This window comes from Euprymna scolopes, chromosome 22 (genome assembly GCF_053919585.1).
Source record: "Euprymna scolopes isolate OS-2025 chromosome 22, ASM5391958v1, whole genome shotgun sequence".
NCBI classification, from domain to species: Eukaryota; Metazoa; Mollusca; class Cephalopoda; order Sepiida; family Sepiolidae; genus Euprymna; species Euprymna scolopes.
The window spans coordinates 27,966,799-27,994,380 of NC_136503.1; the positions used below are offsets into that span (position 1 = coordinate 27,966,799).

General features: G+C 33.5%; 1 protein-coding gene across 11 annotated transcripts in view; it reads right to left on the reverse strand.

Annotated features, from left to right (window-relative positions):
• Positions 1 to 27,582, reverse strand: part of LOC145243923 (SH2 domain-containing protein 4B-like) — a 186,212-nt gene that overhangs the window by 49,922 nt on the left and 108,708 nt on the right. Inside the window, exon 1 of one of the 11 annotated variants that reach the window (XM_080107042.1) lies at positions 20,158 to 20,323. The exons of 9 other annotated variants lie outside the window; for them this stretch is intronic. In XM_080107042.1, the coding sequence (XP_079963168.1) occupies positions 20,158 to 20,242 (85 nt within the window). In that variant the 5' untranslated portion in view covers positions 20,243 to 20,323. Of the gene's footprint in view, positions 1 to 20,157; positions 20,324 to 27,582 lie in introns of those variants that run through there. One more of the 11 variants, XM_080107043.1, reaches the window with a different exon arrangement.

The window sequence follows — 27,582 nt, forward strand, 5'->3', positions numbered from 1 at the left end:
AATTCATCTTGTATTTTTTTTATTTTTTGTAAAATATGTATTTGTTCTTTGGATTTTAATTCTTGTATTCTTTTGTGATTTCATTTCATTTTTTTTTTTTAAATGTTTTTTTTGCCGCGATTAGTTGTATCAACTTTTACGGTAAGGTTTATCTCACATGTGCCAATAGTTAGAAATCAATTGTTATTAATAAAAATTAATTACTTAAGCCAGGTAAGGCCACTACTACTAATAATAAACATTAAGTCAATATGAGTCATTCCAGAAAATAAGAAATACAAGTGCAAACAAACTTAAAGTTGTATAATTTTATTGATATAGAGATAATATTTCTCTTTCTCTTAGGTGTGGAATGACAGCTATTCATGGAAGAACTACCTTAAATAATGAACTTACATTTGAGTAAAATGAGGAAAATCCCATCCTACAAATGCAGCCTTGAAGGCGGTAGAAAACAATGATACAAATGATTCAGACAAGGGACGGGCAAGGTGTAAGCGAAAAAAAAAAAAAAAACGCTTCCTTTTTTTTTTTTTTTTTTTTTAAAGGAAGGGTCGTCATTTATGGTTATGAATGTTTTAAATAATATTTTTATTTGCAAATATAACATAGGTGTGGTGTGAAAGTGAGGTTATAAAAAAAGATTAGCTGATATGCTGGTGTCGGATAACAAATTTTGCTTTTACATCTCTAAAAAAATATTCAAAACGGTACCATTCAAAGAAGGCTAAATTAAAATAGATCCAATCTCTTGAAACAAGCAAAACAAGATCCAATTTCTTGAAACAAACAAATAATATCTAACTTTATTTTGTTAATTAAAAACAGATAAAATACTGCACAATTTCTTGAAACGGATAAAATATTGCACAATTTTTGGAAACGGATAAAATATTGCACAATTTCTTTAAGCAAAAGAAAGACTGCATATAAAAAGATGAAAGTATATACAAAAGCGATTAGAATTTAATAATAAAACACTTAGATTTAAAATAGAATTAAGCAGAAGAAAAAGGAAACGTTTTTCCATTAAATTAGAACTAAATTCAGCAGTGGAAAAAATAAAAACCACATCACATGTTCATTTGTTTTATCTTGTCATTATCATTACAGATAATGCCTTAGCCGAAAATTCTGAAAATAATATTGATCAACTGATTACATACTATATTACACAATGAGAACCGTCAAATTTAGTTATGAGATAAAAAGCACTTCTGTCCATTTTTCTTGTTACTACCAGCATAGAAAAGGTAATTATAGGAATGAAGCAGTAGCATACAGAGTGGTGGGTCTTTCAATTTCAGGAAAGGGCATCTAACCATATTCAAACTATCTGCGAAAGATCGATCACTGGAGAAAAACCAGAGAAAGTTGTAAGATTTTTGAAGACAGCGTGTAGAGCTTGCTGTCTTAAAACACGTTTTAAGACAGCAGGATGAAAATATAATGTCAGAGAAATTACAACGGGAACTGAAATGCACTGTATGTGGCAGATACCTTTTGTCGAAGGCTGGTTTTGTAAATCATCTGAAATCACACAATCAAAGACAGGAATGACAGTCTTTTGAAAAGGCTTTTACAGCACATCCGGCAACGCTAAGTTGTCATATTTGTGGTCTAATCTGCTAATCTAAAACTAACCCGACACAACATTTGCGGATTCACAATATCATGCAAACACTTTTACAAGGAGGAAAGTTTTTCTGTCACATATGTGTACTTTCATGTAGGTCTAAAGTTGGATTAAAAAGTCACATGTGCACACAGCTGCACAACACTTAACTGAAGAGATGGCAAACTTCAGTCAAGAAGTAGCAATCATTCATTCATATCTATATATCTAGAAAAAGTGAAAATGTCTGTGTGTACATTTTCCTACCAAATAAGTGTCAATTTTTGGTCTAGAGACTCGAGGTTTGACATAAGGAGTATTGAGATTTGGGAAAATCTTTTTAATTCGTTTTCGACCAGAAATTTGGCTGTCAAGGGGTCAAAGTTCAATGATTTTACCTTTGAAAACTCTACCAAACTCCTCTGCCAATTTGGGTCTAAACACTTCAAATTTTAGATGTAGGTTGCTTGGAAATGAATCAAACTTAATTTGATTTGAGCTAAAAAAAAAAAAAAAAAAAAAAAAAAAAAAAAAAAAAAAAAAAAAGCTAAGGGGTCAGAATTGGGGTCAAAGTTCAAAAAAAAAATTGACCTCTGCAGTCTACCAAATTACTGAGTCAATTTCTGGTCTAAACATTTGAAATTTTACATAAAGGGTATTCAGAGATAGGGCAAGCTTGGGTTGAAAATTTGAGTTTTCCAAGGAGTCAAAGTTCAAAAGATTTGACCTTTGCGGTGTCTAGCAAACTACTAAGCCGATTTTGGGTTTAAACATTTGAAATTTATACGTAACAGGTATTCAGACATACGGCAAGCATTTTAATCTGTTTTGGGGGTGAAAATTTGGCTGCCGAAAGGTCAAAGTTGAAAGAGTTGACTGTTGTAGTTTCTACGGATCAGTTTTGATCTGCCCTGTATAAATCTGCCCTCTGTGCACTCTGCATGTGTAAAGGGCAAAACACGCTGGTTATTGCCGAATTCTCAAAAAACTGTTAAAAGTAGGTTTTTGTTATCATAAGCAAACAGAAAAAGAAAGAAAAGAAAATGAATAGAGCAATAGATACATAGAAAAAAGAGGAATACAGTTGAAGTACTTGTAAAACAAGCACAGAAGTGCAATATTACGGCGATGAGACAGAGGTTAGAGCTTGATGGGCTGTGTGGGACCTATTAAGTTAGAGCCTTTTTTTAGCACTAAAAAGGGAGCGACCGTGCAGATGTGGCAATAATATTTCATGTATAAACATTATTTAAATAATGTATTTTTTTATTATTTTGTTCTAGCTGGGGATGGAGCATCCTATCAGAGGCAAGGCATTCATCCACTATCTCATACATTCCACCCAGAAGATCATTTTAAGTTTCTAATCATCCCTTTAAGTGCAATTGTTTGTATCTTTCTTGCACTTGGTTCATTAGATATATTTACCAGGTAGTTTTTGAAATTATTCTTTTTTTTTTTTTTTTTTTTTTTTTTAATTTTCTTCCTTTGAAAATTGTAACGTTGGGTATGGGGCAGCCAAACCAGCTGTCAAACCAGCTCTGCTTTTTATTGAAATCAACTGAGAGCTCTTTTTAGTATCCTCGTTGTTCTCTTAAGTGCAATTGTCTGGATCTCTTTTGCACTTGGTTCACCAGGAATATTAGTTAGGTAGGACTTCAGGTTCTCCTTTCTAAGTCCTGTAGCACCTATATTAACTGGTATGATTGATATCTGCCCAAGATTCCAGTTTCTTTTCATATCATACATGAGACCTTGATATTTGGTCTGTTTCTCCCTTTCAGCTCTGTTCAGACCTCCATCATTAGGGACACTTACTTCAACCAACATTGCAACGCTCTTTGACTTATTCCATATAACTATGTCAGGTTTCACCGCAGCATTTTCAAGGTAGGTGGCTGTAGGGATTACATGGTCGTAATGTATGGTATATAAGTCATTTTCAACAGTTATTTCCGGTTGATGTTCCCAGGATTTGCTGCTACTTGGTTGCTACTATAATTACTGAAATGAGAGAGATCTTCCCAAGATTCCAGTTTCTTTTCATGTCGTACATAAGACCTTGGCATTTCATTATTTTTTTCCTCTCAGTTCTGTTTAACCCAGCATTATTTGGGACACTAACTTCCACCAAGGTTGCTTCTTTCTCCTCCTTATCCGATATCACTATATCAGGTTTAATACTTTCGTTATTTAGGTCGCTGTAGGAATTGTATAGTCATAATGAATCGTGTACGACTTATTGGTATACGTTTCCAGTATTCGCTGCTACATTCGATATTCAATTTTTTTTATAGATGGTTTAGTGGAGACATTTACTCATTCCATTGTTTTGTATTGTATAGTAGCCCCCCCCCCATCAAAACTTTACATGTATCCTATTTGTAAACAAACACGACACTTAAACATGCTATTTTGGTATTTACATCAGAAATGTTTTTGTAATTTTGTACACAGTTTGAACTTCTGAAACGTGAACAATTTCATGGAAAAGCTCTGTTCAACTCTGAAGCACTCCGTTTGTTTTAGTTGTTTTCAGTTTCAAAACAAATAACTTTCGTTACAAATAAATCAATGTGATATATCTATATGATAAACAGACGTATGTGTGTGCATTATTATCTAACAGGTAAACTCTTAAACTACTAGTCACATAACACTGAAATTCTCAGGAAATAATATTCATGCACCAAGGATGGTTTACAGCGAGTAAATTATTTGTTTACATGCATGAATAACGCGTGTGCGCATGCTCAAATTCAATTCATTCATGCTGTTTACTATGAAGCCTTTGTATTTATGGTATGGGTGGGGAGACGTAAGATTATCATTAACTGTCTTGGTATGGCCACATTGGAAGACTAGATGAGAACTAATGGGTTAGTAAATATAGAACAGTTTAGTTCATTGGTTCAATTGGCAGGTGAAGACTGAGGAAAGTTACTGAGAAAATGATGGATTTGAGAAAAAGTGGGATAAGTAAAGACCTAGGCAGAGATAGGTTAGTTTAGATGTCAATTTTTTAAAGTTGTACAACAGATGGCAGCATGTAAAGCAGACGTTAAACCAATTGTAATCATGATGATGATGAATATCAGATTCCAAAGAATGGAGAACTTAGATGGGAGAAAACGAAATGTCTTCACTCCATTTATTTTTCTCAAAATAATTCATCTTATTCACTAAATGGCCATCAGATTATATATATATATATATACTTATCCATATGTAGCTGTCTCTTTGTATCGCACCTCCTCAGTGTGGCTAGATCTGATGATGAGATCTGAAACCCAACCTCCTACATAGTAATTAGCAATATTTGCTAGACGCCATCTCATTCACCATGAAATTAAGATGAAGGTTTTCGTATTTGATTTACATTATCGATTCCCGAGAGAACTGTTCTAACTATGAAGAGTAATGCTTTATTCCAAGCGAAAACCATTACTTCTATTACATAACTTATCCCATAATTAGAGAGAAATATGTATGCTAAGGCTAAGTTAGTCAATGTTTATTACGTGTATATACATATATATATATATATATATATATGTATAATTTTAATGCCTACTAAAATATTTTTCAAGCTAAGGATTTAGTTCCTATTTCCTTGTCTCCCCACGAGGGTAGAGTTAGACACAAGGTCGGTTTTTACTGTGGGGAAAATGCAGGTCTTTGAGGATAAAAAAGATGAAGTGTAGTGCCAGAACGTATCGGACATTTTGCAATATTTGGCAAAATATAAAAATGTTATATTTACAACAAATCGGGCACAAGGTCATTCAAAAGTGGGAGAAATGGGTCTTGTTAGTCACCATTTGTCACTATGCATAGAAAATGCCCATGCTATTCCTAATTAGAATCACCAATTACCATAATACCACATTTATTCCAGGGACTGTCCTACTTAAATTTCCCAGATCGTTCAAAAATTTACTGAAGTTAAAAACATTTACGTACAATTATTTCATTGCTAAGAATTGTGGAGTGAGGAAAAAAAGCAAAAAATAAAAAATTTTCTCGGTAAGACCCTCCTAACCCTTTCTAAATAATAGACTGCCCACTGTTTTTCGGTTTCTTTTGAACCGTAAACAAGTAGCTACTACACTTTGCTCTTAACCAAAAATCCAATTTAAAAAAAAAAAAAACTTTGCAATCAATTAACCAAGTATGCTTTACTCAGTATCAATCTGTCAAATTCTCTGGTTGAACCCCTTTCAACCACTTGCTTTTATTTCAAATACTGTCTATTTCTTTCCTCTATGTTATGTACTGTGGATATTTTTTCTTTGGGTCATCAGAAATGATAATTCATACATGAAAAATTTAATTACTGACGTAATTCTATGATTTTTATATGAATATGAGCAAGGGGTGCCCGGCGTTGCTTGGTTGTAAAATACGCTTAAATATGATATTTTAATTCATGCAAATTTCGTATTTATTATTATGAATTCAATTCTTTATCGATTATTTCATATATTATTATACTAGTACCCAATATATAGTCGTGATTTCAAAAGTAAAAAAAAATAAATAGGACTTGGGTGCTATCAGCTAAAATCGAAACCAAAATTTATAAGATTCAAGCAAGCAAGGATGCCAGGACGGTCCACGGAGTTTTATGATTATTAAGATTTACGCCATCAATGTTTAACTATAAGTTTTTCATTTTTGTTTTTACTGAGGTCATATACTAGTTCAAGATATAAGTTATGCAATTGCAACAGTAATTCAGCATTGAAGTCAATTTTTTTTTTTTTTTAAGGAAAAAAAGGAAATAATGAAACACGTCCATGAATAATTTAATTTCAGGGCATCACACTTGTGAAGGGAAACTTATTCTCAACTAGCATTTAGGTAAAAATGCACTTTTGTATAAATAACTGAATTCGTTCACCAGTATCGCAAACAAAAATAAACGGATAAATCACATCTATATAAACGCTGCACATTTCAGTACTAGTAGGAGTTAGCTCAGTGGTAGAGTTTCTGGATTCCAACTCTGGGATCCTGATTATGAATCTCGTTAGGTTTAGTCATGCTAATGAGTCATAAACAACAAAACATGTACTGTACCGAAGTGGCACTCACCCTAAGTGGGTTGAGCCAGCTTCCTCTGAAGGAAGAAGTTTCATGGGAGTATGAAATTCACAAGCAGTCCCCAGTCGCATGTATACTCTGTCAGAGGAGATGACAATGTTAGGGTTTGGTAGCTTTTGCAGAGAGGTGTCGACATCTTCCTACATACAGCGCCTAGTATTCCAAAAATAAGTTTAATTCAAGTGATTATGTAAAAATAATTTCATAAAATCAATAATTGGTTCTTCGATATGACAGGGGCGTGTTCGAAATGAATGTTTCTGTTTATAGCACAATTAAATCATGATACTTCAGCATTTTAAACTTTAGGTGAATCCATTATTTACAGATATTTTCATAAAATCAATTCTCTACAGTGAAATATAGACTACAATGTACTGTGGACTAAGTCACTGTAAAGAGGCATGTGATGTTTCCTCTCAGCACACTGCAGGACGGCTCCCTCAACTAGAGCGGGCAATCGATCGATTTGATTAAAAAAAAAAAAAAAAAAAAATAGGCGATTTAACCAATTTCGATTACAATAAAAGTATGGGAGGGTGGAACCTTTGTTTATCCTCATTTTAACTCAGACAACGTCAGGTCTCACTGCTAGTATTTATATATATATATGAGAGAGATTAGTTATGCACTTAAAATACCTTGTCTTATTCTTATTTTCTGAAGAAAATTGAATTTATTGCTGCTTGCCTAAGTTAACACAATACATAAAACGATTTTAGCCAACATTTGACACCAAGGAAGATAAAAAGGAATCCGGGATTGGTTCAAGTGCCTGATATGGGGTGGAATCAGAAGTTATAGGGAGAGAAATTGCAAGGGGAGATATTTATAAACGGAGAGGAGACATCTTTGTAATGACTCAGCAATCCTTCATAAATTTGTAAAACAACTCCTCTCCCACCTCAAAAAAAAAAAAAAACTAAAAAACTAAAACCTAAAACAAAGACACCAGGACAATATGAAAGCCTTTTCTGAGAATGTCAAAAGGTTAATCGTGTATATACAGATCGTCCCAGAGAAGGAGGAGGCGAGGGGGAGGGGGGTATAAGAGAAAGGGGACAAAAAAAGGGGAGACAACTAATGTACTGTCATCAAATGAGTCCTCTCTCTCTCATGATAGAGATGGTGTTTGTCATTACAAATGTAGTTGACCTTCACATAGTGTTCCCACACAATGGGGGCACACTATGAAATGACCTTTCACAAAACAGTCAAGATTGTAATTATACACATAATACAATATGCTAGATGAAGTCTATACTCGGTAAGTATAACTAAAAAAAAATAAATAAATAAAAAATACATGTCATTTATTAAGTAAAATATGACGTTTCTCTTTTTCTTCCCCCCCCCCCACTGCTGCTTGTGTTTTGCTAAATGGAGAATTCTACCCAATACCAAACATTCACCTGCTATTTCAGAGATTTCGACCAAAATAAGTTCTTAGGATTCTAACCGTCCCTTTGTGTGCAATTGTTTAGATATCTTTTGCGCTTGGTTCACTGGGTATATTCACAATTTAGTATTTTTCTGTTTTTTGTTTAAATTCTTTTTTATTAGCCCAGCAGTTTCTATGATTATTGGAATGATTAAAATCTTCCTAAGATTCCAGTTTCTTTTCAAGTCGTACATCAGACCTTGGTATTTATTTATCTTCTAAAATGTCTTCATCACTGATCTTCAAAATCATTCTGAGATCATTTGTTGATATATATGCAGACGACAACTGTCTAACACTTCAATTGGTAATGAAGATCTTGCTAATTCTCTCTCTTCCAACTCAGAGCATGTGGAGGGAGAGGGTTATTTTTTTTTTTACACCTTTAAAAACAAAACTTATTTCCTTTTATCACAAACACTCGGATCTTTGTTTTGGGGGGATTTTTAGAAGGTGAGGGTACAGCGTTTTCACGTCAAAGAAGGCACCACTTGGATGTAATGGGTTATTATTTGGGACAAAATTTGCAAAGGTATTATGTAGGAAGCTGAGCAATGAGATATCTGTTCACCTTACACTTGAGCTTCTGCATGTCAGTACAGTCAGATATGAATTCTCTACTGGGTCCCTACCTAAATCTAGCAGTTCGAGGTTAAAAGCTATTTGAGTAGAAGGCTTTCCGGCATCTAGGGATCTCTGCAACGTAGGTGTGGGATTTTGTTGCTTATCAGGGGTATTTATGTTGAGGGGGTACAAGGGCTTGGAGCTCGTCTGAGCAACTACCATTAAAATACTTGTAAAATAGGTACAGGGATGCAATATTTCGTTGATGGGACAGACGTTGGAGTTTAGTTGACAGTGCGGGACCTATTAGGTTGGAACTCTTAACCTTGTCTAGGAGTGAGAGACTAGTAGCAGATGCACAAGCTCATATGGTAAGTTAGGGTTGAGTAACACTCTAGCACAGTAAAGAGCGCCTAGCTTCACAGCAGCATTGGCAATGCTCTCAATGTATTTTTTTCCAATTCATGTTCCTATGAATGTTAAGCCAAGGAGTTTAAACAAATTTCAGGGAGTGTACCATTAGCTATGGCTATCAATGGTTGAGAAGGTTTGGGGTAATTATTAAAGGAAAAAAAGCTTAGTCTTGGTAGCATTGAATCCATTTATGTGCCCATTCCACTATAATCTGGAGGTCTTCCTCTGAGGTTTCAGCCATTTCCTTAGATATGTGTTCATTCATTTTCCCCTCATGTTTGTTATAGAGCATGGTGCCATCAGCTAAACAATTCGCTTTCTTTTAAGTAAAAGAAAAAAAAAGAAAATACTCGAGCTGAGATGGAAATCAAAACCTAAATACAGTGAATCAAGTACGATAACCATTAGGTCAGCTTGGACCGATTTTTAAAAAGGGTTTTCAAACCTACTTATTCTTAAGATAAGGAATATGTAATATGAAGCATTCATGCATGCACATTCGTGAAACAGTTAGCTAACAGTTAAAAATCCGACAATATTCCCACATACCAATTTTTCAATTTTTACCCCCTAGCAGTCCATTTTTCCAGATGAAAATGGATGAAAGTTTTCCACATTTCTGAATATCCTATATAGCAAATTTCAAGTTTGCAGATCAAAAATTCGTTGAGCATATATAGGTTAAGAATTGTCCTTACACACACATTCTCACTTTTATAGACATTATTCCAGATTAATGTTATTTAAAGATAAAAACCAGTGGATTTAACGAGGCTTATATAATAGTGCTCAGTAAAATGAGCAATATATACTTTTATTTGTATTAAGATAAACATTTTATAAGTTCACTACATAATCAAGACAATGTTTCGATCAGTTAGTTATAAATAACCAATGACATCGTCAGGTGACGCAAGTTCTTTTTGAAATATTTAGTCCTTGAATGGAGAACGAAAACAACCAAATTATTTAAATATTACAATTTAAAATATATATTTTTAAATTTAATTATTAAAATATTACATACATACATGCATACATATCTTCATATATACAAACAAACACGCACTTAGGTATAAATATACGAGTATATGAAGGTTACAAATAAAAGTCACAAAATCAGGAATACTAGTTGGTTATTTGAGGCTCATTTGAAATTACATGTTTTTATTACTATTATTTAAGAACACAAATGAACTCTAAATGATTAACATTTTTTAAACTTCAATTCAAGATAGAAATGACTTTATAATCGACAGCTGGGGAATTTTAAAATCTCCTTTTGAAGTTCAAATTATGACGACATATCGTAAACAATTATAGCCATTATATTTCATTATCAATACATAAATGACGTAGTATTTATAGGATTGACATGTCACCCAATCCTATATACTTGTTGCACAACTGCATATGCAAAAAAAAAAAAAAAAAAGCACACACAAGCCACGCTTCAGAAAACATTCTAAAAATAGCAATAACATTTTCGTACAAAAATAAGCTCCTACCAAGATTTTGACAAAAGACAATTCAGAGGTTAACGGTACTCACTGACAACTTGTGCAGACTCGAACCCGTACTGCGCCTATCACCAAACCGGAAGTGACGTAGGTTTAAATTAGAATTAAACAATTGAAAAGAGGCGATGACTTTCAAAAATATCAGTGAAAAAAGCGACCCCTCCATGTAGAAAAGTGCCAAGTTGAGGGTTAAGGAATTAATGTTTTTAGCCAATTTTTTTTTATATTTGTCGTCTGAAGGGCCGAGCTTCAAAATTATCCAAATCTTGTGAAAATCCGTCGCCTCTATCGAAAGTTTTTGCGAGACACAAACATACATTTATTTAAACAGACAGGCGAGACTTATATTATAGATGATAATGACAACAACACCCTAACAAAAGACAATACACCCACATGGATACATTTCTAACATGTGACCATCGTCTATACGTTACCTAAGCTACACATTAACTTTAGGAGAATCCTAAAATATTTATATATTAATATGGTGACTGTCGTTTAATATTTATATTTATATATTAATATGGTGACTGACGTTTAATCGTAATGACCTTCCATTTCTTATTATAAATAATTTCACCAAGAATTCTTCATAATTTTGGTTTCGGTTATAGCTGAAGTAATCGAAGTTATATTTTTTTTCTTCATAAGTTTTGGTTTCGATTTGGATTCAAGCTGATGCACCTAAGTCATATGGATATATTTTTTTATTTTTGAAATTGCAAGTTTATAATATATAAGAATCGATAGAAAATTGACTATAATAATATTAACAGGACCCGTTAACCAGCATTGCCTGATGGAAGCGTGCCCCCCCCCCTCATAAAAATTAAAGTATGGTTGTTGTTGCCCAATCCCTAATCACCTTATGTTAAGAATGGCTTTCTGAATGGACACTCCCAACCTCATGTTAAGAACGGTTTTGGCCCCATCCGCAACATCCCCATGCTAAGAACGGCTTTTGGAATAGACACCCCGTTTTGTGAGGGAGAGGGTGTCAAAATATTTGCTCCAAATCTAACCTTGATAATCGCTGTCATGCACAAATACTATGAACAAAAAAAAAAATTGGGAGTGGTGGGTGGCAGGTCGAACAGAATTAGATTTGTTCGTCCATGCATACTAATCTGGTGGCCAGTGTTTTAAAGTGTATAATACAGAGCTTTATATCTCGGAAAGTACTTGTATCCGACAAATATAAATGAGATTTTCTTAATCAACGTAGCGGAAAACCTGTAAAGTCATCATTTTAAAGAAAAGTGTGTAGGTGGAGCTAAGGTAAAAATTTATTTAAAAAAAAAAAAAAAAAAAAAAAAAAAAAATCAATTGGTCTATAACAAATAAGTGGTCTCATAGGCAAACTAATTTAGTTTAATATATACCTGCATAAAATATTGGGACGTCGATTTAATTCTAAACAGTTCATGCTGAGAACGAAAAAATAAACAATGCTAGCATAAATAATGTTATGTTTCCTGGTTTTTTGCGTTTTTGATTATTTGGGGGGGGGGGTATCTGCTCGATATTAAGGTGTGCATAGGATAAAATAAAATTTAAAAACAAAAAGGAAACGCCTCATTATAAAACAAAGTAAAAGAAAAATAACAAATAAAATAGAATTATTGTCAGTTTGTTAAGGAGAATCGTAAGCAAAAAAAAAAAAAAAATCAATGCTAACCATACATGCTATGTTTTTTGTTTTAGGAAGCATTTTTGTAGGAGGGTAGTTGCGTGATAATAATGCATGTGTAAGTAACTAAATTTCTGGAATAATGAATTTGTCAGCTCTCAGCCAATGAGAATTGGTGGAATTCGAGAAGGGAGAATTTATTTTTCAATCAGGAAAAGGGAAGATTATGTTATGTCTATGAGTTTATGATCCAGTTATGAAGGGTGCCATAACAATTTATGTATAAGGTGTATATTTCCTCCCAGTGATGACTAAGGGTCGTAGGAGGATTTTAGATTTAGAGGGAAAAATCAGAACTACTTCCTCTAAAGATGGTGCAATTGTGATGGTGTTGCTCCTAGGATGAAATGTAGGAGTTTATAACGAATAAATGTGCCTATAATGTCGTTCTAAAGTTACATAAGATAGTGGCTAATAGTGTAGGCATAATAAATTTGTATTTGGCATCTGCAAAACTAAGGTACTTTGGTCTGGAGAGGAATTTCTGCAATTAAAATATTAACTAGGAGATATACGAAATCTGCATAAATTAAAATACCATATTTAAGTATATTTCATGACCGGGCTATGTTTAGCATCCCTGCTCAAAAGAGCTACAATAATATCAGGGCGTCTTCATTTACATTGAACATTTACAGAATGTCAGCATCAATATATTACACATGAATGACACGCCTGTGGAATTTCCACAGGTCCTGCTAGTGACTTATAAAACCATTAATTTTTTTTCCATCAGAACAATAGGTGTATTAATAATAACTAGCAGAACTCGTGGAAATTCCACACAATGAGAAATATATTTAATTAACAAATGCTTTGACAAAGCTGATACATCACTGGATGGTGCAAAAAAAGTTTTATAAGCAGAAAAACCAATAATATGCAGCAAATATGTTTTAGGTTTCTATGAAAATAGTGTCATCTGTACTTTATATATAGAACCGACTCAAATGAGATAAATTAATAAGTACTAATAAATAATCAGAAAGTGTTATTGTGCTACATAGTTCAATACAAGCAATAAAATCACATTATAAGAGACAATCTTTAATTTATTCCTTCAGTTCAGCATCTCTTAACAGACAATGTTCTCCCCCCCCTCTCTATTTCTTTCGAATGTCCCCTTTTAATGTAATGTCTCACCGCCTTCTTTCTTTCGTTAGGAACCACTGTACGTTGAAAAGTTCCTTTCTTAAATCATTATAATAATGATTATATATTATTATAATGATATTCGAAAACGAGGTTACATCAAAGTAACATTCTCATTATTGTCCAGGGTTGCCAGATTGACTTAATCCCAAATTTTGCTAATTCAGCCTTTTATGAAAGTTTGACTATTAAAAATTTTATTGGATCTTTTATTAAAGGGTAACATACGAACTAAGAAAGGAACGAGTAGAATATTATATTGATGAAAAAGAAGAAATGCCAACAAAAATAAGTCAATATATAATTAAAACACTGCTATTGGTTCTCTAAACACGAATTATTTTTTTAATTATTATTTTTTTTTTTTACATGGTGCTCACCACTTATCAAGGCCCGGAAGCCACTAGGAGATAAGGGTTATTGCGTGTACAGTAATCAATGGAATAGTATCATAGTAATCGTTAGTATTGGAGATTTGATAAAGTGTCTACTTAAGGGGGCGATTCATCAGGAATTTGTTTATGTTGGGCCTGAAGACATCAGTTGTAGTCAGGTGGGAAACAGGCAAACGGAAGATAGTTCCACATGCGTGTACTTCTAAGAAAGAAGCTTGGTTTATGGAATCTACGTTTGGATTTAGGCACAGATGAAGAGTGGGGAAAATTATTGACAGTGGTTTCAGCTAGACGGGTGCTTATTGTGAAAAATTGATGAGGAGAGACCAGAGATTGGAGCTCAGATGAGCACCTGCCATGGAAATAACAATAAAATGAAGACAGGCTCGCAACGTCTCTTCTGTGAGAGAGATTGCAGTGAAGAGAAAAGGGCATCCCCCACTAAGCCATGAAGTCTATTTTGTACTCTGTCAAGGCAAGATAGGCTGTTTTTAGCAGCTCCTGCCCAGATGTGGCAGCAGTACTCCATCCTTGGACGTACTTCGCTTTTATATAGATTGAGAATCGCATCAGTAGGGAGATATCTTTTAGAGTGGTAGAAAGATCCCACCATCCTCCCAGCGACCTTGGCAACAGACCTGATAGACATGTTCCATTTCAGATCAGGAGTAAAGGTCAAACCCAGAAGCTTCTCAAAACATGGAGTTTCCCCAAGACGAGAGCCATCCATTTCAATTGATGCCAAATGGGGATCAGAGCGTTGATGATGTAAAGATAGAAGCTTGGTTTTAGATGCATTAAAAGTAACCACCCACCTCTTCCCCTACTGTACCACGCACTCGAGATCAGAGGAGAGAGAATCAGAGAGAACTTTGTCATTCACGGCCTTTGATGTGTTGCCATAGATGGTTGTGTCATCAGCATCGATGTCAACGAATGCTTTAAGTATATGTTTTGGGAGATCATTGATGTAGATCAGGAAGAGAGTTGGGCCCAAGATGGACTCCTGGGGGATTACAGCATTAATACCGTGGGCCTCTGATTTCTGCCCATCAACCACTACTCTTATGAACCTATCAGAGAGAAATGATTTAATAATTGAGAAAACATTTCCAGTTATACTGTAGCTGGAAATCTTGTGAAGTAGGCCCTAATGCCATACCTTATCAAAGGCCTTTGATATGTCAGGAGCAATTGCCCTAGAAAGGAAACCTTTGTCGAGAGATTCACTAATAATACGAGATATAACCGTTAGCACATCAGCTGTAGATCTAGCAGAACGGAAACCATATTGCATGTCACTAAGAAGGTTATTTCTGCTGAGGTGGTTGACTATTTCTCTATTTAATATGGATTCCAGTAGCTTACTCATAACATACAAGAGACTTATTGGTCTGTACTGAGAGGGAGATGACTTATCACCTGAATTCTTAAATACAGGACATACTGATGAGGTTTTCCAGGGTGTTTGGAAGCACTTTTCCTTAAGGCAACGCTCACAGTTTTGGGGACAAGTTCTAGTCGAAGCTTTTTTTTTTTTTTTTTTTTTACAAGGTGATCACCACTTATCAAGGCCACTCAGCGATAAGGGTTATTGCATGTACAGTACGTTAGTGTGGGGATTTAATAAAAGTGTCTACTTAAGGGGGCGGTTCATCAGGAATTTGTTTACATTGGACTTGAAGACATCCAGGGTGTAGTCAGGTGGGAAGCAGGCAGACGGAACAGAGTTCCACAGGCGTGTACTTCTAAGAAAGAAGCTTTGTTCATGGAATCTACGTTTTGATTTAGGCACGGATAAAGAATGGGAAAAATTTTTGACAGTGGTTTCAACTAGACGGGTGTTTTTCTTAAAAGATTGGCGAGGTAGGACTAGAGATTGGAGCTCAGACGAGCACCTGTCATGGAAATAACGATAAAGCAAAGATAGGCTCGCAACGTCTCTTTGTGAGAGAAAGGTTGCAGGGAAAAGAAAAGGGCATCCCCCACTAAGCCACGAAGTCTATTTTGTACTCTGTTAAGGCAGGATAGGCTGTTTTTTGCAGCTCCTGCCCAGATGTGGCAGCAGTACTCCATCCTTGGGCGTACTTAGAGAATTGCATCTGTAGTGAGATATCTTCTGGAGTGGTAGAAGGATCCCACCATCTTTCCAGCGACCTTGGCAACAGACTTGATGTACGTCTTCCATTTCAGATCAGGAGTAAAGGTCAAACCCAGAAGCTCATCAAAACATGAGGCTTCTCCTAGACGAGAGCCATCCAGTTCAATTGATGCCAGATGGGGATCAGAGCGTTGATGTAAGGATAGGAGTTTGGTTTTAGATGCATTAACAGGTAACCAGCCACCTCTTCCCCCACTGAACCACGCGCTCGAGATCAGAGGAGAGAGAATCAGAGAGAACTTTGTCATTTACAGCCTTTGATGTATTGCCATAGATGGTTGTCATCAGCATAGATATCAATGAATGATTTAAGTATGTGTTTAGGGAGATCATTGATGTAGATCAGGAAAAGGGTTGGGCCCAGAATGGAACCCCGAGATGCTCCAGCATTAATACTGCAGGTTTCTGATTTTTGTCCATCAACCACTACTCTTATGAGCCTATCAGAGAGAAATGATTTAATGATAGAGAAAACATTTCCAGCTATACCATAGCTGGAAATTTTAATGGTTGTATTTGGGAGCAGCAAAGCCAAGAGTGTTGTTATTTTGTATCGACTTTTGATTGGATAAAATCTCCAATTAACAGTTTCTTTCAGCCAATCAAAGAAATGAGCAAGACCATATACAAGTCCTTAAACGACTGTCAACTCCAACATTTGTATTGTGAGTTTCTTCATCTTGTTTAGCGATGCCATCTCTCGTAACAGTAATTGCCAAGTTTTACTATTAATCGGAATCAAGAAAAATATTGGAATCGTTCCATCACTAGCCAAGACATGACATCTGCAATAAGTATGTGAGCACTGTGTGTTACCAAGTAATATTAATATTTAACAAGATTTTTATTAAAAAAAAATGGTGGGAGGAGAGTTGCTTGTGTAGATTGGTGATCTTTTAAACGAACGCATTTCAGGTGAAAACATTACGTACTTATATATCAGAGCGAAATTAGTACAAATTCTAAAAGTTTATAAAAATCATCCAGTAGAAGGCATACTAGATGTATTTATATAAAAAAAAAATCATCCACTTATGTTCTAATATTGTGTGATTAAAAATGGCAGAACCTTAATTTCAGTAAATTTAAGTGAAGGGAGATAAGTCACTTTGTTATACTGAATTGGTCGCACAACTCTTCCACATTAAAAATATACAATGAAACTCGATAATTTCTATTTTTACTTGTGATCATATTTCGTAATTGTTGGAATTTATCAGGGACGTGAAGGAGGGGGGGGCGGTGTTAGAGGTGCCCAAGTACCTGCCCCTTTTACTCCTGTTTTAAAAGTGCCCTTTTAAGAGGAATGTGTTAAAAGTTCTCTGCACGTCACTGCAATTTATTTTCAACATGACATGTTAGTATGTAATCACGCTTTTTGTTTTTTTACCCGAAATGCGTTGGTTTAAAAAATAAATCTACACAAACACTAAAAAATTACGTAACTTCATCTAATCTAATGTATAAAAGACTATATGCCTGTCTGTCTGTCTCCATATTTTCAAACTATCTCTTCCTAAACTAAAAGTCGCAGAGCGGCGGTAGGGGCCTCAAATAATTGGATTTTTTATGGACAGTTCTTTTATGGTTAAAATAGTTTTTAAGGGGGTCAAAATTTAATACATCGTTATGTTTGTTCATTAATCTTAGTTTATTTTTTAATTTTATTCAGTTCAAATGTGTGTCATGTTGGTACAGTGGTAACGTCACCAGCTTTGAATGCTACAGTTTTGTTTTCGGTTCTAGCTGATGGCACCCAAATACTTTTTTTTTTTAACTTTTGAAATCACGACTATAATAATATATACGAAATCTGAACAAATTAAAATATCACATTTAAATGTATTTTACTACCGCTATGTGTGTGTTGATGCAAAAATACTTGCTCTTTTTTAATGATTTTTTTTAAACTTAATATAGGTTGCCCATTTCACAAATGTTTTTCAATATACGTCAAGTATTTCATAAGACTGAAAACATTTTATTATTGGGAACATTACCATGTATAATCTTTATTTGAATAAATACAGATAAATCCTTTGCTGTCCTTTCCACCTTCAGACATTCGTTTTTAGGGGGAACGGAAGGGGGGGGGATTCACAGATTCCAAAGAAAGAAAACACAAAAAAAGTGTCCCACATCCCCAGTCTACCCTAGCAAGTTTCAGCATATACGTAAAACGCGGAAATGAAAACTAGATCAGAAAAATAGTAGCCAGGAAACAGCTAAGAAAGAACGATAACTCAAGTTCATAGTTTTCTAATTACATGCCAGTGTAATAAATTTGAACAATCGTTATTCCTCAATAAGCCTCCTTCATGAATTGTTTATAAAGATGGCAACTATATTTTTCAAGTCTTGGGTGTATGATGAAACTTGCTATTATTTATTTTAATTTTTACTAAAACAGTTTAAATTCGTATTTGGATTAATTATTATTTATAACAATTATTTATCATTTATAATAATTATTATTATATATAACAATTATTTATTATTTAAAACAATTATTATTATATATAACAATTATTATTATATATAACAATTATTATTATATATAACAATTATTATTATATATAACAATTATTATTACATATAACAATTATTATTACATATAACAATTATTATTACATATAACAATTATTTATTATTTATAACAATTATTTATTATTTATAACAATTATTTATTATTTATAACAATTATTTATTATTTATAACAATTATTATTACATATAACAATTATTTATTATTTATAACAATTATTTATTATTTATAACAATTATTATTATATATAACAATTATTATTATATATAACAATTATTTATTATTTATAACAATTATTTATCATTTATAACAATTATTTATTATTTATAACAATTATTTATTATTTATAACAATTATTTATTATTTATAACAATTATTTATTATTTATAACAATTATTATTACATATAACAATTATTTATTATTTATAACAATTATTTATTATTTATAACAATTATTATTATATATAACAATTATTTATTATTTATAACAATTATAACACATTATTTAAACTTCTGTTCTCAGCTTGAGTGTTATTTTCACAACGATTCGATTGATGTAACCTCCGACCTTTTTCAGGTGCCTATTGTCGAACTCGAGAGCGTCCCTACTGAATTTGGGAATCTGCAAGGAATTTAGAATAGAAATTTCACGGGGGTAGCATCATGCTCTCGTTCCGTCAACCACAAATTTTTGTGTGTCGCCCACACTCAGGATTGAACCTTCATTCACCTGAAAAAGATCGGTGGTTGTTGCATTGGCTGAAACGTTGTGAAGATAACACTAAAGATGAGAATAGTAGTCCGAAGAGTCCAATACAAACAAGCAATACTCATCTCAAAAACCAACAAATATAATGGTTTAAGCTGCATTGTCAATGACACCAAAAACAATTTAGAAACCAATTTCACTTTAAATAATTTAGGTGACTAAAATAGGAATTAACTGATGTTTGAGCGTAAAACTCACTTAATGTCACGTCTTGTGTTTAATTTTATTTTTAATGATCTCTATTGATAGAACCGTGCGTCGGTTTTCGTTTAATTTGCTCTACTCAGAAAGGAAAAATGAAAAGTTTTTAAAAATGTATATATTTTTTTTTTTTTTTTTTTTTGTTATTTTTTGTAACGGGGAGCATTAAAGATAGTCAGGTTTCATTTAGAAAACAAAAAATACCAGTTAGAAATAATTTTTTTAAAAAGGTTCCAAAAATTCAAATTAATAAAATAATTCAACAAAAACTTGTTTTCTATAATTCGGACTGCCGTTCTCATTTTGGTTCTTCGATTCACATGGTTGCGGCCGATGTAACATCCGACCTTCTTCGGGTGCATCTAAATGATTCCCAAAGTTCAAAAGGTGCACCTGAAGAAGGTTGGAGGTTACATCAGCCGAAACGTAGTGAAAATAACCAAGAGATAAGGACAGTAGTCCGAAGAATCAAAATAAAAATTAAGAATCTTCATTTATATATATATATATATATATTTATATATATATATATATATATATATATATATATATATATATACACACACACACACAATTACTTACTTTTCCCAGATGAACAGCCGAGCAGAAGTGTATTTTTTAAAGTCTTTTTAAAAACTTTAAATTTAGTAGTCCTTTTTTTATCCATTGTTTATTTTTTTTTTTGTTTTTTCTTATATATACTTTGATGTTTTTTTATTTAAATTTTTTTTTTTTTTTTTTTTTGTAGACAAAAAGCACGGTCACATTTTTTGTCTAATTTAATTAAAATATACTTTTAATTTCATATTCATTTATTTTGACGTACACAAAATTTATACGAATTAAGAAATCTTTTAAATCGTATATCTCCTTTGTCGGTAAAAAAAAAATAATCAGAATTCATATCAACAATCCAAAACAGCTGAGGAATTGTGAACTTGTGACGTAATATTTTTTCCAAAAGCAATATTTAAAAACTTCCTCACTTTTTTTTTTTTTTTTTTTTTTTTTTTTTTTAACTCCACCCACGGGGAAGTTGCGCCGTTGCGGTCAAATATGGAAAAAAAAAAAAAAGTTATAAATATTTTTATTCATAAAAACAAACGAGTTTGACGCAACAAAGCTGAGAAAGGTTTGCCTGAATCGAGCGTCAAGTTGTTTTTACAGACTGGCCCACCTGCTGCTAGACAACATTCAGTAGGGGTGTTAGGTTATCAGCCAGTCCTTCTAAAGAACAGTATATTTAGACTGGCTCTCATGGTTTGTCTTTCTTTTCGGTTAGTACCCCCCCCCCCTCACCCTCTTTGCTCCTCGCAGCAATTCGAGTCTATTATCACAATAAAAACAAAACGGTTCTTTTTGTAAGAATACAACTGATATAGGTAAATGATACAATTAACGGATTCTTCAGAATTCTTTTTTCGTGTAGCGCCTATTAAAGGAGGATTAATTGATAGAACTACAAGTATTTTATTGATTTACGATAGAGAGAGAGAAAGAGAGCAGTGTGTGTGTGTGTGTGTGTGTGTGTGTGTGTGTGTGTGTGTGTGTGTGTGTGTGTGTGTAATATATATATATATATTAATTTCATGGTTATGAGGGTTTTTTTTTTTATTTTGCTACTTTTTTGTGAACAAGAGCAGAGGACTGTTTGAAATATAAAAAAAACATTAAATATAAAATAAAACAGTGTTCATGCTTAAAAACCCCTCATAACCTATAAATTCTAGAAGACATTTTAACACACACACACACACACACACACACACACACACACACACACACACACACTTCCCCAAAACCTCTGGCATTGATGGAGGGGGAGACTAAAACTTACTATGGTCTCAAATAATCTGAAAGAACAGTAAGGGGAGACTTGATTCCAAATATTTCTCATATGTTATATCTACCCTCATTTGAAAATAGGGTACGATTATGAATATCTCCAGTATCATGTGGAATTTACTTTATGTATGAAAACCAAAGAGGAGATATAACACATGATAAATATTTGGAATCAAGTCTCCCCTTGCTGTTATTTCAGATTATTTGAAACCATAGCAACAAGTTTTAGTCTCCCCTCCATCAAGACCAGAGGTTTTGGGGAAATATCAGATATTTTGTAATTCATATGCAAAACTAGGAAAACAAATGACTATGAAACATTTTACGGCTGTAAAAAAGTACCAAAAATAGGCTCTGGATAATGGATGATCCCCTTAATGTGATCTTAAGGGCAAATGTCACATAGCCCACTATACAATTCAAATCATTACCTTCCCAACGAGCTTTCATTTGTTAAATTCTGATGAAGAATCGCTGAGTTTTGGGACTTATAAAATTGCCAAAACAGGTGGTATATCTATTAGTGGCCTGGCAAGGCCACAGGGGAGACAACGGAAGCAGAAAAACTAAAGCTGGCCTGCTAGAACTATATATACAAAAGTAGGCAAATTGGGGCATATTTTATTGATTTGAAAATATAGGTTCTTTTTTACCAATTGTCATAAAATTTTAACCATAGAATATTAGAATTTTCAAAATTTCATGTAGTTTCATCCCATAAAGATATAAGCATTTCAATATTCAATTTGGCTATGAGTATATATATATATATATATATATATATATATATATATTGTATTCATAATACAAGATTACACTGTACTTTGTTTGTGGATTACGAAAAGGCTTTCGCTTCTATAGAGTTTGATCCACTGTTCACTGCCCTTGAGAACCAAGGAGTTTACTGTATATATATCACCTTGCTGAAAGACCTGTATAGTGGGGCTACCTCTACTTTAAAGCTCCATCGTGACAGCAGCAAGAGCAAGCTGGAGAGGGAAGTAAGACAAGATGACAACATCTCACCAAAACTCTTCACAGCCTGTCTCTAGGATGCGATAATCAGTTAGATTAAGTGGGAGGGTAGGGGAGTAAACATCGATGGCGAACACCTGTCACATTTCATCTTCGCTAATGATATAGTACTGATGGCACACATCAGGAATTAAATGACATTCTAAACGACATCCAATCTAAGAGCAAACCGGTTGGCCTCAACATGCATCTTGGGAAGACCAAGATGCATGTTAAACCAGCACAATGCCAAGTCGCCATTAATTGTTGATGAAAAGACTATTGAAGAAGTTGAAAGTTATATCTACTTGAGAAAGAAAACTACGAAAGATGGAGATCTCCTCCCTGAGATAAAGAGAATAGCATTGGGATGGGCAGCTTTTGGGAAAGTGGAGAATATCATGAGAAGCCGAAAAGTGAATATGTCGATCAAAGGGAAGATATGTACTACCTGTGATGATCTGCAGTAGTGAAACATGGCCCTGACAACTCACCAAAGTGCAATCTTGGCAGTGGCACAAAGGAAGATGGAGGCATCACTCTACAAGACAGAAAGACAAACATCTGGATCCGCCAACAAACAAGAGTTATTGATATCAATACTACCATCAAAACATCCAAACACAGATGGTCAGGGCACATAGACAACATGAGAGCAGATGGTCCATATACATGCCTGATAGACTCTTTTTATGGCCGATAGTGGTAATGTTCTGCTGGTTAGAAATGGCAAAAGTTGCCTGAACTTACTCCAACTTCTAACTCATACAATCACACTAGCACTTTCTTCTGAAATAAGTAAAATATATAGTATATAAATTATGTATTTTCATATATGAAAGCTACTTTCATTCCAAGACAATATCGGATGCCTATGCTAGTATATTAAATATGTATTTACAGCGTGTGTGTGTGTGTGTGTGTGTGTGTGATGCCAGTTTGTATGCATGTTCAGATTTAGAGGTCATGTGACAAGTGAACGTTGCATATTGTCAAATGTCAGATTCTCATTTTCTTTCTATACGTCTGACCTCTTTCACCTTATCCGGAGCCCCAGTACAACCCCCACCTTCGTCCGACTTGACTCATGTGAAGACAATGGTACCATGTATCTGGTGTCTTTTTCTCACCGTCTTGTGCTTACATTCGTATCATCATTTACAACGATTGGGCATTATTAGAGAAGGTGAGAGAGAGAAGGTCAGAGAGACAGACAGACAGACAGAGAGAGAATGCCACAACAAAATGGAGTTTGAAAATTGATTTCATCAAAGTCACGGATTGACTTGACTGATTTCAGATCCACCACAACAATAAAATGGTAATATGGATGCATTTTTTAATTATGACCGAAAAATAAAAATCATTAAGGAAAATAACTTCTTTCTAGTGAAGAATATAAAAAAGTTGTCTTTCCTATGACTAAAATTGTATTTCCTTTTCTGCACAAATTTTAAAAAAACGTGCAGATAAAAAAATTAAAAACTAAAACGACTTCATCTAGGCATGCATAGGCAACGATGTGCCAGGTAAATACAGCTAGTTAATAATAAATGGTGGCATGTGTTGGACGGCTTTTAGAAATTGACATCCAAACTAACTTATCTCTGTCTAACATTTACACCAACATATAAAGTTATCCTGTGCGATTTTATAAGTTGGACCTAAGTAGCATTTAAGCTGACATATCAAACTGATTCAGATTAGATTTTTAGTTCACTGCAGTTTATTTTAAATTCATGTAGTCCTGTGCAAAAAAAAAAAAAAAAATTTTTTAAATCAGGAAGAATTGGAATACTGAGTAATTTTTGTAAAAACTTGTATTTCATGAATTTTTAGATGAGGATTGCTTATTCACATTATTTGGATTCTTCGGACTACTATTCTCATCTTGATTGTTATTTACACAACGTTTCGGTCGATGTAATCTCTGATCTTCTTCAGGTGTATCTTGTTGAACTCTAGAATCATTCTGTCCAACTTGGGAATCTGCACAGAATGTCTAACGGAACTGTTAATTTAATTGACAGGGGTAGCAGGTGTTCATTTCGTCAGCTATAACTGGGTAGAAGTTTTAAGTAATTCACAATTATATTTTGAGTGTCATTTATCCTGAGAATTGAACCTTCAACCTCCAGAAGAGTGCAACTTACAACTGAACTTTGCCAAGTTCTTTATCCACTACATCATGGGTCATTGCACAATACAATTGCGATTTAATTAGGACTTCTATCCAGTCATGGCTGATAGAACAAGAATATGCTGCTCCCATGGATTAAATAAAGGGTTCCATTCAAAATTCTGTGCAGATTCTGAAACGTGCAAATAACTCAAGATGAGAACAGTAGTTCGAGGAATACAAATACTAAAAAAAAAAAAAATCAAGAAAATCGGGGGGGGGGGGCTTTTACATAGATTTTGCTCGACAGAAAAAAGTTTAGATGAAGGTAGCAAAAATCTGAATGTATTTTAATCTTCTCTTGCTAAATAATCTGGATTATCTTAATGCAGCTCCCAGGATCATGGATCGACAACAATCATATTTAGGCAAACAAATAAACAAACAAATAAAAAAAGCAGACAAAAAAAACTGTCCTTTGATAATTTAGAACTCATTCAGAGTAACAATTGCAATGATTAAAAAGACATTTTGTTTAGAAATAACCAGCTGTCAAATTCACATCTGCAAAGGTGAGAGCATACATTCAATCCCTACATGTGCAATATTGTCCTAAATGTGTAGAAGAGGGGAGAGGATCATGAGCTGAGGGTTCACAAATATTAGATAATCTACCCTCTCCAGACACATTGAATAAATATACATATACTGAACTTTTTAGCCCATTAAACATTACTCCCCAACTGTGCATCAAACAGATATATGTGATTTTCTGCATCTCATAAAGGTTCATACAAAATTTCAGTCAATTCTGTTTAGTAGTTTGTAAGAAAAATAATGAAACTGACAAAGAAATTTTACATACATTCATACTGGTTGTATAGTAAAATCATTTTTATTTTAGTTTTTGCCTATTTGTTTCGTTTTTCTAACTTTTTCTGGAAAATAAAATTAAAATTTAAGTGTAAGGGAGACAACTCGTTTCTTATTCTTTAAATACAAAACATATTTTCCTTGCAAAATGTGATTTTTCGTTTAGTTTTTAAAAATGTTTAATAAAAGATTTCCTGCGCCATACCAAGGATTGGGGGTGGGGGTTTGGAACTATGTATGTTATTGTCAATAACATGGTACAGCCATAAAAACTTATGTTGGCTAGTAAGAAAAGGTTTGATTAAAGATGGACTTCGAAAATCAACAAGATAACTTAAACATACACACACACACACAGAGATATATATATATATATATATATATATACACACACACAAATAAAAAAAGCAGGATGTTTCTCAGGATCCATTACATATAAATTTGTTTTGTAAATATTTCTATGCCCGATTTTATAAGTTGGACCTAAGTAGCATTTAAGCTGACATGCCTTTTTTAGGTTTAGTATAAAACAGCTGCCTCTTACTAAAAGATCCTTTTTGATTTGGTACGGTTGGTTTATGGCATATCAATCCTTTCTGTAATCATTTTTTGTTAAATTATTTGTTTAATGTCTATTTTTTTATTTATCCATTTATTATTTAGTCCTTGGTGGACTGAATACGACTGGCAGAAGATTTTTTGCCTGTTTGTGGTACGAGTTTAAACTGGGCCAAATACAACCAGGCCTTCTCAGAAGATGGGCCCAGTATCAGACCTGCAAAAAAAAAAAAAAAAAAAAAAAAATGCCAAGGCCTCCCAGTCAGCGTGTCATATGGTTATAGTGATAAAAGAAGACTATCTAAATGCAAGAAATAAATATACAAGTATTGAAAAAAGATAACAAAATTATTTCTTCCCCCCTCTCTCAAACAAAACCAATATCACCTGTGTTTAAAACCTAAGTTTTAGAAGATTTGAAAAGCTTATTTAATAAAGAGATTTTATTAAATCGAGATTTAATTTTTTTTTAAAAATCTTTGTCTTCCTTCTCAACAGGCATATTTCTATTTTCTTTTATTTTACTCTTTATCACCTCAAAAAATGGCATATTGGAACGTAAAAGGCTACTATTTGGGACCATGTCTAATAGGAGACTGTCTGTTCATATTACATTTAAACTTCAGTATGTTGGTATAGTCAGGGAAACTGGAAACGAATTCCAAAGTCTAGCAATTTGAGAAAAGAATATTAGTGAACTCATCATTAAAAAATGTTCATTTTACATGCATTGGGCGGCTTTAAGAAACTGACTTCCAAAGTAACATTTTTGGCCAGGTCTTTATTCTTTTCCTTAGATCTATTTTTATCATTTTTTGGCATGTTTTTTGGCTTGCCTCTGTGAGCTGAACATGCTTCTTCAACAGTTCTACATCTACTAACTCAAGATCTTTCATCCATTCTTTTAACGTGGCCATACAATCAAAGTTTCCTGTTCTGCATATATATTTATATACTCCCTAGATTTAATCTTCCTCTGAGGTCATCAAAACTAAGTCTGTCTTTAAGACTCACATTACACATTCATCGTATCATATTTCTCCCCATGCATTAATCATCACTGGCCAGGTTTCGCTTCCATATACCATCACACTGCATACACAGGCTTGATAGACCTTGTTTATGGTAATGCTCTGCTGGTTAGTAATGGTAAAAGTTCTGAATTTACTCCATCCAATCTTAAATCTTGCAATCACACTCACACCTGCTCCGCTTTGTGCTTAAATATTATCACAAAGATAAAAAACTTCAATAGCTTTACATCAGAGATATTTTCTTTACATCTGAGTTTGCATCCATTTCAATTATTTTACACTTTTTGCACACAAAACTTGCAGTCAAGTGGCAATGCGTCTTGTTTGAGGTGAAAAAGTTAAAAAAAATAAATAAATAAAAAAAATAATCCTTATCTTTTATTTTTTCCAAGCAAACTTTACGTAATTATATAGGTAAAACTAATACCAAAAAACACTCGAGAAAAAAAAAAAAAAAAAAAAGGTTACTATTTTTCGTAAAAGGTTTAATTTGATAGATAATAAAAATTCACTGATAAAGTTTTTGGAAAACATTTTGAATTCATTATCAAGAATTTTTTTTTT